Source organism: Lotus japonicus, chromosome 3, assembly GCF_012489685.1.
Source record: "Lotus japonicus ecotype B-129 chromosome 3, LjGifu_v1.2".
Lineage (NCBI taxonomy): Eukaryota > Viridiplantae > Streptophyta > Magnoliopsida > Fabales > Fabaceae > Lotus > Lotus japonicus.
Genome location: NC_080043.1, coordinates 9,799,531 through 9,818,124, shown reverse-complemented (window position 1 = coordinate 9,818,124; position 18,594 = coordinate 9,799,531). Strand labels below are relative to the sequence as shown.

The 18,594-nt window shown below is 40.8% G+C and overlaps 1 protein-coding gene across 1 annotated transcript; it reads left to right on the top strand.

The window, feature by feature from the left end:
- The first annotated feature begins 11,480 nt into the window (after positions 1–11,480).
- LOC130743570 (uncharacterized) lies at positions 11,481–11,825 on the top strand. The gene has a single exon (XM_057595816.1). The coding sequence runs from the start codon at positions 11,481–11,483 to the stop codon at positions 11,823–11,825; it is 345 nt and encodes a 114-aa protein (XP_057451799.1).
- Positions 11,826–18,594: the final 6,769 nt, after the last annotated feature.

Genomic DNA, 18,594 nt, shown 5'->3' with positions numbered 1-18,594 from the left:
CCCCAAGGAGAGCTGCCATATCAATCTCTTGACACTCCCATTTCATAGTCCAAATTTCAAGCAAATAAATAATGGAGCTGTTGCATAATAAAATAATAGGACTAGTACTTTGGTCCGAGGAATTCCTACGCATTATGAGAACAAATTAAAAATTCTTAATTGAAGTAATATCTAAGGTTGACAAAATCGCGAGTCAACTCGTAGAATCGTACGATTCAACGATGTTACAAGGCCCCTATGTGTTGAATCGGTAGTAGAATCGCTATCGAGTAGAATCGGGTGAAATCGTCGTTGTTACGGGTAGAATCGTAGAATCACGGGTCGTCGCCGATTCTACTTTCTGGATTATGGAGAAAGATTTTGATGAAAACAATGAAGACTTGGATGTGGACAACTTTGATTTTGAAACTCTAAATGAAAATGAGAATGAGAGTTTGGATATAGAGATTCTAGAGCAATAAAACCATGGTGAATGTGAAGATGAAGAAGAAAATGAAGATGAAGAAAATGAAGATGAAGTTGAATGGAATGATGATTATATGGATGTTAGTTTGAATGAATTGCTTAGCCTACATTAGAGCTTTTAAAGAGATTTTTATTTTATGTTAAGGTATTTTGTATGCAAATATATGAATTTATATGCATATAATATATTTATATATTTGTGAAATCGTAGCGTCCCTGCTACGTTTATACGAGTTTACGATTTTGCACCACATTTCTCGTCCTACGTAGAATCGCGATTCTGTCAACCTTGGTAATATCTACCATTATAGGATAATATTTAATTTGTTATTTACAATGCTATGTATGTATAAACATTGAGGAGACACACTTCAAGTACACCGTACACCCTACCCCTCTTTATTTCTTTCCAGGCTTGCATTTACCACACAAATTCCAAAATAATATCCATGTGCAGCCCCATGCCCAGTTAACGTTAGAGCATCTCCAATGGTAGGAACTTATTTTGGGACTTTACTCATTTTTTGTGGGCCCAGATTGCCACATAGGATTTAAGACACTCATAAGGTCTCTATGCACATTTCACTCTAGTGGTTGAGATCTTATTATACTTTTGACCGGGCCCACAATACCCAATATATTTATATTATTTATTTCCCTCCTTATTTTTCACTTTGGTTATGGTATTGGAGGAGAGAGAAAAAAATATTATTTTATTTAAGATCCCACATTTGAGAGTACCTGAGCTAAGGCACGGATCTTAGCTTTTGCTAAGATCTCATGCCATGTAAGATAGCTCCAATGGTGAGATCTAATAAGATCCGGATCTTATTTTAAGATCTCAAAATAATGACTCCATTGGAGATGCTCTAAGGCAATGTTGCCATCCCGTAGCAACCCCTGCACATATACAATCGGACAACGCGACCGTCCAGTGACGTATTCAGGAACTAGGCATTTTGCTCCACCCTGGAATCAAGGGACCTATGTGGCAATCCCTATGGTTAGCGATATAATGTGATTTGGGCTTAGAGGTACTCAATTCTAACAGATGACAGTTGTTCTACATCTCCATGAAGATGTGGAATCTCTCCCATTTCTATCTTCTACACCTTGCCCCAACAACCTTGCAAATACTAGACATATTTTAAAGTCACCTACATTCGAGTTGTACATATAGGAGAAACTTATGCTCGGGAGAACCTTAACGGTTTCCAGAATGAAATGAGTTGTCTCAGCGCCTCTTGTCACACTAAAATAATACACGCTTTGCAAAGTAAGTGCACTATATTGTTAAAGTAATATAGAATTGTAAGTCTCACTTATTGAATCTAAGGGACTAGATAACGAATTAGGATCAGGCTTGTTTCACATAATAGGCTTGGTTAAAGATCATCGAAAAAGACAAGTCAGAGTCATGGGTCCATCTTGTAGTTGACCGTTGTTCTATTGTAGATATAGGATTTTCTTCATTGTAATAACGGTTCGCAAACTTAAACTCATAAAACCATTTGTACTCAGTTTGCCCGAGTAACTATGACTGAAGAAGCAACTCTGGGATTCATTTGAATATGCGTTTGTTAGAACCTTACACTTTTAATACAATGTTGCTTTTCAATGCTTTTTCAATTCATGTTCTTTCATGTTTCTTTAAATTTAATTTTAAGTGTTGTGATTACATTTTATGTCCTTTTTTTTTTTACATAGATTACATTTTATGTTCTTATTTATACATTAAGTTCTTATTACAATTCATATTGTTGTTTATTGATTTTCTGCAAATATCTGGAGAAAATCCATAGGAAATGGCGAAAATTTTAGTAGTATCTATGTCTTTTTCCATAAGTTTTTTCTCTCATACTATAATTAGTACCTAGGTGTAGAGCCAAGATCTTTAACGCTACGATCCTCGACACCGGTGTCAGGAAGATGGTTTCTCGACAGAAAGGACCATGATGGGGCTTGAGGCTCATCAAGTAACATCCCCCAAAGTCAAGGAAGTAAGGGAAAATTCGACAATTCGACAAACTCAGCGAAGGAAGCAGTTACCGAGTGGTGGGCAATTATCAGCACGTGTGCATATCCACGATGCCACGAATGGCGGCGGTTACCCATGATTCAAGGCCACCCACGTCGCAAACAAACAATTAAAGTCACGTGCTCAAAGCTACCGGCTGAACGTGGGGCAAGGCGCCAAAATTCAAACCCACGAAGCCATCATGCGATGAAGGACAACCGCCAAGAACGTGGGGGAAGAAAGGAGCACTATAAATACGAGAAGAATCATCAGGAAAAGGGTTCCCAACTCAACTCTAAAAAATCACCAGAAAGCTCAAATGTCCACATCAATGAGACTCAAGGAGCAAGACGTGATGATGGAGGAGTACGTTACAGAACCAGTTGTTTAGTTTTCTTGCATTTAAGCTTGTCAACTATCAGTCCTATTGTGTAGTTTCTTGTTGAAATCTACGTTTCCTGTTGTTTTCATTTCTCTTTGTTACTATTTGATCTTCGTGTAATCGATCTGTGTTTAATGAAATTCAGTCTCGTTCAAATTGCTCATTGTTGTCGAAAAATATCAACTCACACACAACACTTTGGCAAAACGTTTTCTCAAAAGGACCCTGAATCTAAACTTCCTTTAGTCGAACTAAGAAGATATTTGTTTACCAAAAACCACCGTAAACAAATTGGCACGCCCGGTGGGACCGTTTTTGTGAAAACTAAGTTTTACAGAAGCGTTTTGTGTGTTTGGTTTGTTGCATGCTATTTGGTATTTGTTACTTGCCTTGATTGTGATTTACGTTTTATATGCACCTGAGAAGTGGTAAGACTGTAAGTATGGCAAGCAATCGAGGAAGAACCTCCCCCCAAGGATCTAACGTGGGCAATCAGAGCAGCCCCGGGGGAAGTAGCGGTAACAATAATGAAGAAGTATCTACCGGGATGGGGCCTGGCACCACTATGCCAACCCAGAACTTGGCAACTTCTGCAGTTGCAGAAATGCCTGTGTCTACATCAGTGCAGGCACAAATTGTTCCAACGGTTACAAGGGGAGACATACCTTATGGTATGCCTACATCTATAATGCAGGGCGTACAGGGCACGTATTCGACTTTCCCCGAGAATGTTCCCCCATTTAGCATACCCCCCTTTGGGGCAAATGGGACAATGTTGAACTTAGGAAGTCGAGTTAGTCCTACCGGCCCTATTCTTGGGTCCAGTTCACAAATTTATTTGTCTACAGGTATGAACACTGGTTCACTTCAAGCCATTACGCAACAAGTAGATGATAGTAACCATGAAATGGTTAACATGCTATCTCGCCAAATAGGTGAAATAATTAACCCCGTGCTCCAGAATAATAATGCCAATAATCAGCATTTGGCACGTCAGATGGATCGTTTGGCTACAGCCTTGGGGGCACCAGTCGAAATCCAACCGGCACCAGGGGTTAATCAAATCTCATTGCCTAACCATGTCCCCGCTCCTGTGCGCTATCAAGCGCCACAACACCAAGATATGGGGGCAAACCCTTTGTTTAGGGGAAACGAGGCAGTGCAACCACCATTGCAAAATGTGTATATGGTGAATAGGGATGAACACGCTGATGGTGTGCTGGAACGAATTCGACACCAGAACGCGGGGGGGGGGGGGGGGCAACAAAATGTTGCTGCTGTAGTGGAACAATTGTTGAACCAACATGGCTTCAACGTGGGTTTCGCGAATAGACCCCATTTTTGTCAGCCTTTACAGAAGAAGTTCTCGAATCTAAACTTCCTCGAGGTTGGAAGGTCCCCAAGTTCACTAAGTTCTCTGGGGATTCAGGAGAGTCTACTGTAGAACACATAGCCAGGTACCAGATCGAAGCAGGGGACTTAGCCATTAATGAAAATTTAAAAATGAAGTACTTCCCAAGTTCTTTAACTAAGAATGCGTTTACCTGGTTCACCACCCTCGCCCCAATGTCAGTCCATACATGGGCCCAATTGGAAAGAATTTTCCATGAACAATTCTTTAGGGGAGAGTGCAAGGTGAGCTTGAAGGATTTGGCTAGTGTCAAAAGAAAGACAGCAGAGTCCATTAATGATTATCTAAACAGGTTTAGGATGCTTAAATCTCGATGTTTCACTCATGTCCCTGAACATGAGCTAGTCGTCTTAGCCGCTGGTGGTCTAGAGTATTCTATTAGAAAGAAAATCGATACTCAATATATTCGAGATATGTCCCTACTCGCAGACAGAGTGAGGCACATCGAATTACTAAAGGCTGAAAAGTCTGAAGAAAAGGCCAAGACTACTAAGTGGCCAAAGAAGGAAAAAGTAGCGTACATAGACACTGACCCAGTGTGTCAAAGTCTGTGTATTTATCGAGAAGTCCCTGCAGACGTCGACATAAATGATGTCAATCTGGCTGAGCTCCAGCCAGACGATCCTTACGTTTGTAAAGCATTGAAACCATATGAAAACAAACTTGGGGAAGAAAACCCCAAGAACACCATTCCTGCCGTGAAAACTTATACTTTTGATGTGACCAAATGTGATGCAATTTATGATATACTTGTGTCTGATGGTTTGCTTGTGGTCCCCAAAGACCAAAAGCTTCCTTCTCCTGAACAAAGGAAAGGGAAGAAGTATTGTAAATATCACAACTTTTCGGTCATTGGACCTCACAGTGTGTTCGTTTCAGGGACCTTGTGCAGGGGGCATTGGATTCAGGGAGACTCAAGTATGATGAGAAAGCTAAAGGCCAAATGAAGATTGACTCTGACCCGTTGCAGGTAGCTGAGACCAACTATGTGGAACCTTTCTATATTGACATGGTCGATATTTCTGAAAAGCTAGATCTGGGCCTGACACTCGGGGAAGCGAAGGAGGAAAACACTGTTGTCGAGGAGTCAGAGGTCGAGAAAGAGGTGAGCTTAGATGAAGTTTACCCCAAGGCCGGAGAAACTCTTGTTGAATTTCTATCCCGGAGCAAAGATGGCGAGAAAGAAGTCATGCTGTGCCATCGATGCAGCGCCGTCTTCGACAAGTCTGCAGCCAAAGCCTACCAAGATTCTGAAATGAAAAAACATTATCAGAAGAAAGCGCATGTGTCTAGAAGGCTGAAGTATCCCCACGAAGAGTGGGTCGAGAGAGGCCAGGAACTCGATGGCCATAAAGGCCAGAAGTTAAGAGGCAAGGATAAGACTTATGTCCCTGATGCTGGATTACCAAAAAACCAATGGTTCAGGCCAGCACCTCCAAGGCCAAAACAACACCACAAGTGGCAGAAAATCGACTTGGGCCAGGGATCTTCTTACATCAACAACTCTCGCGTGTCGCGAAGCTACTTCTATGGCTCTGGGAACTACTATGTTCCTGAGCAAATGACCAGAACTCAGTTTAGACGTTTTGAAAGGGAAAGAGGTGGCAAGTTCCGTTCACTATGGGACATAAAGCCAGAAAGACAACCCTCGCAATGAACCTAGCGTGGCGTCGATTATCAATCAGCTGGACCACGCCATCAAACAGGGAACAACTGTGCCACCAAACCCGGCCAAGGAAAAAGGAAAAGATGTTGTTGAAGACGAAGATGAAGACATGCTCGAAGATTTCGACGACAGTGATGGAGAAGACCTCAACATCATCTGCATAGTGTCTATCTTGCCTGCCGAATTTGATAGAATCTCAGAGGTTACAGAAAGCGAGGTAGACTACTATGTCAAAGAAGAGCCAGATGATAACCCTTTGTGTTACTACGTGATGCAAAAAGGGTCTGTCGAAGATGAGAGAGGTATTTTCCAAAGGCCAACAGAACAGATGAAGAGCCACTTGAAGCCACTATTCGTTTGGGCTAAAGTCGAAGAGAAAGGAGTTAACAAAGTCCTTGTCGACGGAGGAGCTGCAATCAATCTGATGCCTAAGTTTATGCTCAAAAAGTTGGGCAAAACTGAAGCAGACCTAATTCCTCATGATATGGTACTTTCCGATTATGAAGGAAAGACGGGCTCTTCCTTGGGGGCAATCATGCTGAACATAACTGTAGGAACGGTGGCCCGCTCCACATTGTTCATTGTGGTCCCTTTAAAGGCCAATTACAATTTGCTGCTAGGGAGAGAATGGATTCATGGCGTGGGAGCAGTGCCCTCAACTTTGCACCAACGTATATCCATTTGGAAATCAGATGGGGTCGTCGAAAATGTGCAAGCAGATCAAAGCTACTACTTAGCAGAGACAAGTTACGTTGGCAAGAAGAATTTCGAGAAGAGCTTAGCCACAATTGCTCCTTTGGACACAGTGGCCAATCAATATTTCAATCCATACTCAGAGTATTCAGTGACATTGGATCCCATCCGGGGGTTGAACCTCAATGAAGCTTGCAAACCTGATGCCATGAGCGGATGACACAGCTGATAAGTGCTCATTTTACGTATATTTGAATATCATTTTAAGCACTTATTTGACTTGTATGCTTGCATTTTTTATCATTTTATCCCCAAAGTAATTGATTTAGTAAGTACTTAGTTTTAACTTAGAAATAATATAAATATTATATATTTCATGAGCTTAACTTGGACTTTTGATGCAGGGAAGATATTCATGAAGAATCCAAGTTTAAAGAGAAAATTGATTATTTAGAGTTGCAGAGCGCTGAGCACCCAAGTAGCTAAAGAAACCCAATGCTGAAGGAAGCAGGGCACCCGGCGGCCTCTGATGAGCGCCCAACACCCTGTGGCCGCCTCAAACACATATAAAAGGCCAGAAATCAGATTTTTGAAGGATCTCTCCTATTCTCTTCGATTTTCTCCTAATTTTGGCACCATAACAAAGCAAGGGAACTGGGCTTCATGGAGGAGGGGTCCTTGGGTTAGGATTGGATGGATTGAAGCTTCAAGATGGTGATGGCAGCCATGGGAGGACGGTGACAACCTCCTGGAAGCCATGGAAAGCTTAGGAAAGCTTCCATGGTCGTGGTTACATCGTCTCCTCTTGGGTTTCGGTTATTTCTTCCCTTTCCCTTGTACTTTTTGTTTCTATTTTTGTATTTAGGATGTTATAACTTGATGCTTTGATTGTTGTAAGCTCTTTCAACAATGTAAATGATAATCTTTCATGTATTGTGTTTTTCTTTGCACTCCATGCTTCTAACCAATCAATTGATAATCAAAAGAGTTTCACTAATTCATAAATAGATCGGAAGATTATTGTGAGTTTGTGTATGCTTAGTTCAATGAAAGTAGACACCTATGTCTTAGGTTACAACACCGTTGTTAAAGTTCTGCTTTCTGTGCTTCAAGTATCGATTGATCCATGTTAGATTTCAGGGGACTAGCATTAGATCGAGAGATTGGTGTGGGTCCGGTCCAAGAGAGAAACTTCTTAGTGTATCAATTGTCTTAGGGTGAGAATATCTTGGGTAGGAACAATAGTGAATTTCTACGTGACAGGTGGAAGTTATGAGTTCTAACAGGAGTTTCCGGGTGAGAACGGAGATTCGCAAGCCTAGGATACCTTGTCTTAGGATAGATTGGTCATTGGGAATGTCTTTGAGAGAGAACTTGAGCTATATTATTCCTTTTGGGTATTCTAGATGGTAAGGGATTACGTCTAGGAATTCCAACTGATAGATAGGGATAGTTAGGTGGATAGCTCTCAACATCATAAGTGAAATGAGCCATTACATAAGTGTTTGAGTTGAAAACAATCAAAGGACTAGGTGATGACATTTCTAAATACGTTTTCTTCTGTGTTACCCCAGTAAACCTTCTTTTGATGTTTTCTTTTATATATAAAAACTACAAAAACAATTTATCAAACATCTTTTCATCTGCTCGAATCAATGTTTAACTGGTGGAACTAATGTTCACACAATCCCTGAGGACGATAAACCCGTATCTGCTTTACTATGATTGAATCATAAAGGTTTACGCCAAAACCAGTACAAACAATGAGGAAAAAACCTTTATCAAATTTGGCGCCGTTGCCGGGGATTGTGTTTGTAATGTTGGTGAAGCTAGTGGAATGTTGATTTGAGTTGTAAAAAAGGTAAATAGTGTACATATTCTATGCTTTGTTCTTATGTGTCAATTTCACTGATTTGTTCTTGTTATTAATTCTTGTTGTAGCCTGATCACCTATAACATGATTTGAGAATTGAAATTCTTTGAATCTGACCTAGAATGAATCAGCTAGTGAATCTAATCCTAATTAGGTCATTAGTCATGAAGTGATGATTTTGATACATAAGTGTGTTGTATATATGTGAATTGTGCATAGTTGTTGTTTTCTTACTCTTGTTCTCTTGTTTTTGTTTTCAGATTACCTTAGGATCCCTCACTTTTGGTTCTTGATTGATTTTTCAAAGTTTTAAGGATAAAAATCCTCTTTTGAGTTATGTGAATCAAGATAGAACCCAGAGTTTTGGGAAACCATGAGTTTTAGTGTGTTTTTAGAACTAGGGTAGTGATTTTGTGAAGTTGTGCTTAAAACTGTGTAACTTTATGCTTCACATGTCTTATTTAGTATTTTAAATGTGTTCATGATGTTTTGAAGCACTAGAATTGAAGATTTCAAAAATACTTAAGCTTGTTGGATGGTTATTCAGGCTACAACCAAATCTTCATAGCAGAAGAGGATGTGTCGAAGACAGCTTTTCGATGCCCTGGTGCCTTGGGGACATATGAGTGGGTGGTCATGCCATTTGGGTTGAAAAACGCTGGCGCGACCTACCAAAGGGTAATGAATACCACTTTTCATGATTTTATTGAAACTTTCATGCAGGTTTACATTGATGATATTGTGGTGAAATCCCCATCAAGGGATGACCACTTATTGCATCTAAGGAAATCCTTTGAGAGGATGAGAAAATATGGCTTAAAGATGAACCCCCTTAAATGTGCCTTTGGTGTTATTGCAGGTAATTTTTTGGGTTTTGTGGTGCATAAAAAGGGCATCGAGATCAACAAAAACAAAGCTAAAGCCATTCTCGACACCAGTCCACCAACCAGCAAGAAACAACTGCAGTCGTTATTGGGAAAGATTAACTTCCTGAGGAGATTTATTACCAACCTCAGCGAGAAGACCAAGTCATTTTCCTCACTTCTTCGACTTAAGAAAGAAGACGTGTTCCGCTGGGAAGCAGAGCATCAAAAAGCATTTGATGAACTCAAATAGTACTTATCCAACCCACCTGTGATGGTACCACCACTAAGAGGGAAGCCAATGAAGCTGTATATCTCTGCCACAGATGAAACCATTGGAAGCATGCTAGCTCAAGAAGATGAAGATGGCAACGAAAGTGCCATATTTTACTTAAGTAGAGTGTTAAATGACGCAGAAACTCGGTACACCACGATCAAGAAATTGTGCTTATGCTTGTACTTCTCCTGTGTAAAGCTGAAATATTATATAAAGCCAATCGATGTAATGGTTTTTTCCCATTATGATATAATAAAGCATATGTTATCCAAACCTATCTTACACAGTCGAATTGGTAAATGGGCTTTGGCCCTAACTGAATATTCACTAACTTATGCCCCATTAAAAGCAATTAAGGGGCAAGCAGTAGCTGACTTCTTGGCAGATCATACTCTGCCTAAAGAAATCATAACATACGTAGGCATCCAGCCTTGGAAGCTATTTGTCGACGGTTCCAACCATAAAGATGGAACCGGAATTGGAATGTTCATAATATCCCCGCAGGGCATCCCCACGAAATTCAAATTTAGGATCAAGGATAATTGCTCAAACAATGAAGTTGAGTATGAGGCGTTGATATCAGGCCTCGAGATCTTGCTAGCTCTGGGGGCAAAGAACGTTGTCGTAAAAGGAGATTCTGAGTTGGTGATAAAGCAACTCACCAAGGAATACAAGTGTATTAGCGAGAATTTAGCCAGATATTATGTAAAAGCTAATAATTTGTTGGCTAAATTCGACGATGTTGGAATAGGTCACGTTCCTAGGATAGACAATCAAGAAGCCAATGAATTGGCGCAAATCGCATCAGGGTACATGGTTGATAAATCTAGACTAAAAGAACTAATTGAAGTCAAAGAAAAACTAAATCTCTCTGATCTCGACATCTTAGTCATCAACAATATGGCACCTAATGATTGGAGAAAGCCAATTGTCGATTATTTGCAAAACCCTGTGGGTACCACTGATAGAAAAGTCAAGTATAGGGTTATGAATTACGTCATCATGGGCAACGAACTATTCAAGAAAAATGTCGACGGAACCCTACTAAAGTGTTTAAGCGAAGATGAAGTGTTCATAGCAATCTCGGCTGTTCACGATGGGTTATGTGGTTCCCATCAGGCAGGAATCAAGATGAAGTGGATCCTATTTCGACAAGGAATGTATTGGCCTACTATCATCAAGGATTGCATGGAGTATGCAAAGGGATGCCAAGATTGCCAGAGACATGCAGGAATACAACATGTGCCAGCAAGTGAACTGCATTCGATCATTAAACCATGGCCATTCAGAGGGTGGGCTTTAGACTTAATCGGCGAGACTAACTCATCTTCTTCTAGGCAGCATAAGTATATAATAGTGGCCATAGACTACTTTACCAAGTGGGTAGAGGCAATTCCTCTACAAAACGTCACCCAAGACACGGTGATCGATTTCATTCAGAATCACATAGTATACCGTTTCGGGTTACCTGAATCACTCACTACAGGCCAAGGCACAGTATGTGTAGGTCAAAAAGTGGCATCATTCGCAGAATCTTGGGGTATAAAACTCCTAACCTCGACTCCTTATTATGCTCAGGCGAATGGCCAGGTAGAAGCGGCCAACAAAACATTAATCTCCTTAATTAAGAAACATGTTGGCCGAAAACCTAAAAGCTGGCATCAAACTTTGGGCCAAGTGCTTTGGGCTTACAGGAATTCACCTAAGGAAGCTACCGGGGCAAGACCATTTCGACTAGCGTATGGCCAAGAAGCAGTGCTGCCAGCAGAAGTGTATTTGCAGTCATGCAGAATTCAAAGGCAAGAGGAAATTCCAAGCGAAGACTATTGGAATATGATGCTTGATGAGTTAGTCAATCTCGATGAAGAAAGATTATTGGTGTTGGATACCCTTACCAGGCAAAAGGACCGCATTGCTAGAGCTTACAATAAAAAGGTTAGAGTTAAATCTTTTATGCCTGGTGATTACGTGTGGAAGGTTATTTTGCCGGTCGATAAAAAAGACAAACGTTATGGAAAATGGGCTCCAAACTGGGAAGGCCCTTTCAAAGTCGAGACAGTGCTTCACGGTAACGCTTATTCGATTAAAGAATTAGGGGGTAGAACTCGACAGATGACAATAAATGACAAGTACTTAAAAGCGTATAAGCCAATGTTGCATGAAGTAAACATCGAATAAGGAAAATAAGGAAAAGATTGCCAAAATCGAATGTTTTATTAATTAAAAATGAAACATTACAAATATGGCAAAAAATTCTAAAAAGGAGGGTTGGCCCTATAACTATTATATCTAGCCCTTAGAGGCTCCATGCGCCTCAGTACATCTTCTTGTTGGGTTTCCAGTCGCGATTTCCCCTGTCGAAGATCCAGCTCCTCGCGGGCAGCAATGGAAAGCTTGTCAACCAAGACTTTCAGAGCTCCCATACTCTCCTCAGGGTCCACTTGATCCAGAGCAGCCCTCAACTCGTCGAACTCCTCCATCTTCTCATTAATTTGGTGTTCAGCAAAGAACACTCGAGCAGTGAATTCCCGGTGTTCTTCATACAGAGGCACCGCTTCATTCAGGAGTTCCAGGAACTCCAGGAGAGGATTTTTCACGGAAGCAATGATATTCCGCTCCAGAAGTTGGTTGATGAGCCCAGTAAGCTCTTCAGCCAAGGAGAGAGAAGAATGTAGCTCCCAAAACAAATCCTGATCAAAGGCCAAACTCCGGATTTGATTAAGAAGACGACGGCTGGCCATAGTTGAAGGAGTTTGTGGAAACAGGAAGGAAATTCTGGAGAAGTTACTGAAAAGAAGTAAGGAGGAGTTTGAAGAAGTTACTGAAGGGAAGTAACAAAGAACGCTCTATTTATAGTATAACAACAAAGGATTACATTAATTAATGGCGATCAGTTGCCAACTCTTCATCTTATGGTTACAGGCCACGTAGATTACCACTACCATCGTAAATAACTTTGGCCTTTAATGGACAAAGACTTTCACTGAATCAAGAAAACGTGGTGAAAGACTGCAATAAATTGGCCTATTTCCCAGAAATCAAGCGACGACTACACAAAGAGTGCGATGGAGTTTGAACGGTGCAACGACAGTAAATAGCCGTCAGAAAATGAAACATAAATGCGTAGTGGAAACTGAAAAGACTTGGCAAATTAAATGTCAAATTATAGGGCCTAAGTGCCAAAAACATTGTCGAATAAGTACATGAGATTTGGCATCAAAGGCCATAATCAAAATGGTGCAATCATTACACATTGACAAAGGGAAATCTTAAAGCAGAGATTTAAAAGAATTCAAGCGGTCAGCAAAGGTAGCAATTTTGGCATCGAGATCTTTCTTCACAGCCTGGTCGATCTCCAAATCCTTGATAACCTCCTTCGTCGAGAAAAGCAGAGCTTTGGACTCCTTGGTCAGCGTATCCAGTTAGGTCTTCACAGCAGGTCCCTCCTCAACCAAATCAGCCCGTTTCTTCTCCAACCTAGCAACCTCTCGACGGAGCTCTTCGAGTTTGGTGTCGACATCAGATATGCCATCTGCAATTAAAACATTCCTGGTAGTGAATTTCTTGAAGTCTTCTTTCATCGCCGCAATCTGAGCTTTACCAGAAGATACTTTAGCTTCCTTGAGGCTAACAGCTTGGCCCACATCCTTGGCTTGATGAAAAGTGGCTAAAGCATCCATCAAAAAAGATTGAAGGTTGGCCAAAGCAGCAGTCTGGCGAGAATCAAGCTTTTGACCAAGCAGGAAGACGAGCAATTCCTTAGCAGTATGACCCATTTGAGAATCAGCTCGAATCTGGTCGAGGAATCCATTGTCGAAGACAATAGCTTTCAGCCGACCCAGGCTTTCCTCAATTTGCTGGAGATTGGCAAGTCCACTGGATTGAGCAGTCTCAGCAGTAACATCAGCTTGACGAGGCGGAGAATCCCATTCCAAAGTGCCATCGAGAAAGCCATCCAAAGCCGCTAGGGGGTCTTCTTCAAACAAGATGTCAAGCTTCTCGCTAGACACACGAGATGAAGAACCGCCCTTGGCCTGAGGCGAAAGTTGCACAATAGCGGTCGTTGACTTTGGGGGAGGCATGGGGCTAGCATCCTTGTCAGGAAGAACTTCTGCTCCACGAATGGGAGAAGTTGCACCTTGAGTTTCCTACAAAACAAAAAATCAGAAAAGTCAGCCAAGGCCTCTTTAGTGGCCCCTTTGGTAAAATAGGATGCCCATCCAAGGAACCACCAGAACGTGGAAAAGTTATAAGGGTGAATGATTACCTGGCGAGTAGACCCTTTGGAAGGGCTTGAGTTGGTAGAGCTCTTGGAATGGTGAGGAGATTTATGACCAGATTTGCTCCTAATCTTCCTCCTCCCCTCAGATGTCGAGGTCTTTTTAACTGAAGACGCAGCCTTAGGAGGCTTCTCGACGCCCCCAACTTTGGATTTTGCAAGATTGGAAGCTGGAGAATTTTCACGGGATGGAGGATTGGAAGTGGAATGCTCATGAACATCAGCCTGAGAAAAAGAACAAAACTCGATCTGATCAAGAAATCACAAACTAAAATGCTGCAAAGTATTCTTGAAAATAAGAAACATGCCTGAATGGCGGCGTCGCCACCACTTCCCTTGCCATAGATTTCAGGCTGAGCATCAGCCACCAATGTAGAAGCCTTGCTGGTTGTGGAAGCACCAGCCCCTTTGGCCTTCTTCTGGCTAACCGAAGCAGCAGGCTTAGCTTTCCTCTTTCGACCCTATCGAAGAAAATATTAGTCAATATTCCAAAAAAGTTAAAAGGAAAAGGAAGAGCCGCGAGGAAAATACCTTAAGTTTGTCAGCAAGGCTGACATCATCGTCCTCATTATCATCATCCTCAATCACGACTGGCTTGTCCTTAGAGGAGTGGGCCACCGGGGAAATAACTTGAGGAGCCGGTTGAGTAATGAATTCAGCTGCAAACGGAAAGAAAATTAAGAGGTAAAATAGCAAAGTCAAGGCCAAGTCGAAATATTACCTTGACCAATACGCATGTTCAGCGATATGTGGTTGAAGATTTCGACGGGCACATGATACGGAAAGTTCCATAAGTGGTACTTAGTCCAAGTCACTCGCTTTCGAGGAGGAAGAGCTTGATTGACTAACACATTTATATTTACATGGTCAACCCATTTGGGCAAGACCGGCGGAAAAGCCAATGCAAACCTACTCGTAGGCAAAGATGGGAACCTAAAGCCAGTTTTTCGAATAACAACAGATAGACCTTCCTCACCAGGAGGAATAACTAACTTGGATTTTTTGGCTTTGAATTCCCATTTTTGCCTTAATACTTGAGCTGCTTTCGCAACCGTATCTCGAAGGCGAAGAGTTGGATAATATACCACACCAAAGAACTCTTGAAAGGATCGGATTTCTGCCAGGTGCATACCTTTGGTCTTCTTGAGGTCCTGCTTCTGCAAAAGAAAAGCATCTGTCATGCATTGAAGACAATCTACGAGGGGCTTTGAAAGCATTAGTGGCATAGTACGAAGGAGCATAGTTGAAGGGGCTCAGGTTGAGAAGTTTCTTGTTATAAAAATGGACAGTCGTGTCAAAAGCAGGAGCCTTTTTGATAGCCCCGGGGTATAAGACAAGGCTCTTGTCAAACAAGGTGTTGGGCAAAGCTTGGCTAAGCCCAAACTGTCGAGAAACCAACTGAGGATTGTAGCCACACAAAGTGTAGTCACTGCTAGCAAAGCCTACAGTTAAAACCTTAGGCGAAAGGATGGTCCTCCAGAGTGTAACATGATGTTCCGTGGACAACGCAGAGTCACACGTGTTAGGGTAAGAATTCCTCAGCCAGAAGGGGCCACGAACAGCCTTGCTATAAGGAGAAAAACTAGAGCGATAATGCTTCAACTCGAGAAACATGGTGAAATATTTTCTGAAGTCAGCCTCAAAGCTCGACGCATCATAAACCGAAGTTAGGGTCTCGAGCCTGTGAGCATCAATCCTGGTGTTAGAAACAGCTGGGGGATCGTTTTGTACCGGCAGGAGAGGTTCGAAGACCGCGTTCAACCAAAGTTGAAACAACCAGAGAGGTCCAGCCGCATTCAAAGAAACAGTCTTGGTATTCCGAATATCCTCGACAGCTTCATTCAGCATTTGATAAAGGTTTCCAAGAACAAGCCTAGCCATGGCAAGTTGTCGACCCTCGTGGAGCAAGTTGGCTAAAGGTAAAAGCTTGGCAGGTATACGCAAAGGCTTGGTACAAAAAACATAAGCAGAAAGCAAATACAACAAGAACGCGACATGTTCAGCATTAGACACCTCACCACTCTCGACATAATGGTCCTTAATGAACCGACCAAATGAGATGTTGTCAGTGGGAATCGAAATGGGGTTGGCAGCTGCGGGCGCGGAGTGATAATCATCACCAATAGGCCATAATCCAGTGATGGCAGCAACATCCAGGAGGGTTGGGGTAATCATGCCAAAGGGAACATGAAGGCAATCAGTAGACCTCTCCCAAAAGTAAAGCGCACTCAGTAGCATAGCAGGGTTATACGAGATTTGGGATCTCGACAGTTGAATCAAGTCGAGAATCCCAACATCCTTCCAGTGTTGCCTCTTGTCTTTCGCAACCCTATCTAACCATTTGAGGTAGGCTTTGTCGTTAGCAGAGGGGTTAGGAGGAGCTGAACGAAAGGCCCGTTTCGGGTCATTGAGAAATGGCATGCGATAAGAAGGTTGGAAAGCCAAAATGAGCTCTTCTCCTCTAACACTAGGGTGAAAAGATTCGTGTTCCTCAGGAAGACTATTAGGCCTATCATGCTTCACTACTTTCAAAGGACCCAAAATGGCGCGTAAAGTACCATTAACAGAGAAAGGAATGAGTACCTGGGATTTCCAGATAGCTCTCTTCTCCGCTTCGTTGGGGGGTTCTGGGATTGCCACGAGTTTGGATTCATCCAGCTTAAGCTCGGTGGCCAACTGAATGGTCTGCTCAGGGTTGGAAGCCATGGAAGAAAATGGAAGGTGTTCTGAAGAAAACGGAGGAAGACGAAGTGAGAACTCTGGAGAAGAAAGTTGAAAGCTTTGTGAAGAAAGTAAAGCTTGAAGAAAAATGTTAATGGGGTATTTATAAGCAGAGATGCAAACGGACCTCAGGCCGCATTATGCCTCAATTTATAAAATTTGGAGTCCAAGTGATTATTTTATTAATTAAATCATGTCATTGCCCAGCTTTTTGACATAGACGAAATCATGGCCCTAAAAAGGCTATAACTGTCAGCTAGTGGAAAGTCATCAGACGTTATGACTACTGATTGGACCTAAGGATCGAACGGTCAAGGGCACAAAGTATTTGAATCGTTGAGATTGAACGGGTGTGATAAAAAATGCTTGGTGTCTTCAAGCTAAAGCAGTCGACAACCAACATTTTTGGGGGGCAACTATAGAGCCAAGATCTTTAACGCTACGATCCTCGACACCGGTGTCAGGAAGATGGTTTCTCGACAGAAAGGACCATGATGGGGCTTGAGGCTCATCAAGTAACATCCCCCAAAGTCAAGGAAGTAAGGGAAAATTCGACAATTCGACAAACTCAGCGAAGGAAGCAGTTACCGACTGGTGGGCAATTATCAAAAGGACCCTGAATCTAAACTTCCTTTAGTCGAACTAAGAGGATATTGGTTTACCAAAAACCACCGTAAACACTAGGGCAGGTAGATGATGTTATATTTATATTTTTTTAATTTTTTAGTACTTTAAATATTAAATAATTCGATACTTTCAAAAATAATAAATGTATTAATATTACATTTAATAGTTATTTATAACATTAGAATAATTAAAAAAAGTCAATTGTTACTTTTTTTAAAAATAATTATTGTATTAATTTGACAATTAATGGTTTTTAATGACATTAGAACAATTAATTAAAGTCAATAGTAATTTTTCTACCATTAAGATGTAGGCTGACAAAGTCTTTTTTTTAATGATTATGGTTATTTTTTATACTACACAAAATATAAAAATTTGAATGTAATATATTACGTATGATATAAAATATAGCATAAAAAATTGATATCAAATTGTCTTAAATGCATAGATTTGGAAATTAACTTCAAAATTTTATATTTTATATTTTTGTATATACATCTAGAAGATTAAAATGATTTTGGTATATTTATTCAAAGCATAACAAATTAGAAAAAAAAGAGGAATTAGAATGTAAATAGAATTCGAAAAACCTAAATAGGTGATATACGTATTTAAAAAAGAAAAAAAGAGAGGAAATATGAAAATGTCTGATTTATGCCAATAAAATACCCTTATTCCATCCGTACATTGCGTGATACTAATATTTATAAAATTCAATCAAAGTAGAAATATATACGTTTTACAATTATTAATTGATATAAAATTAATTTTTTTTGGATGACAATTTTAACCAAACTCATTGGTATCCGCCCGAATTCAATCCGATTTGACGGACAAAATCCGAGTTGACTGGATTTGAGTTTGGGTTTGAGTTTTGCCCGTTACTGTAGCAGTGTATGAGTTTGGGTTTGGTATTAGTTAAATTCGTGCCCATATCTGCCCGAACCCGAACTCAAAGATATTCGAATCATAAAATTACAAAAAAACCATCACACACACACATATATATATATATTTATAAACTTTGTTCTTAGTGTTTTATGATTAATTGTACTTTTATATGTTTGAGAAAGTAAATTCTAAGCTATTATTGTCTCACTTTGGTGATGGATGATGATGATGAATATTATTTATTTTTATTTTTTTCTATGAATTTCACTTTTTTTTATGAAATTAGGTTTTGGATCGGATTCTGGGACATATTGTTATTTCACGTAAGTAATAGCTTTGGGTTTGGGTTCCGGATTTACCCGAAACCCAATGGGTTTGAGCATGGATTACATTTTATCGCCCATAAGAGTTTGGGTTTGGATTCTGAGA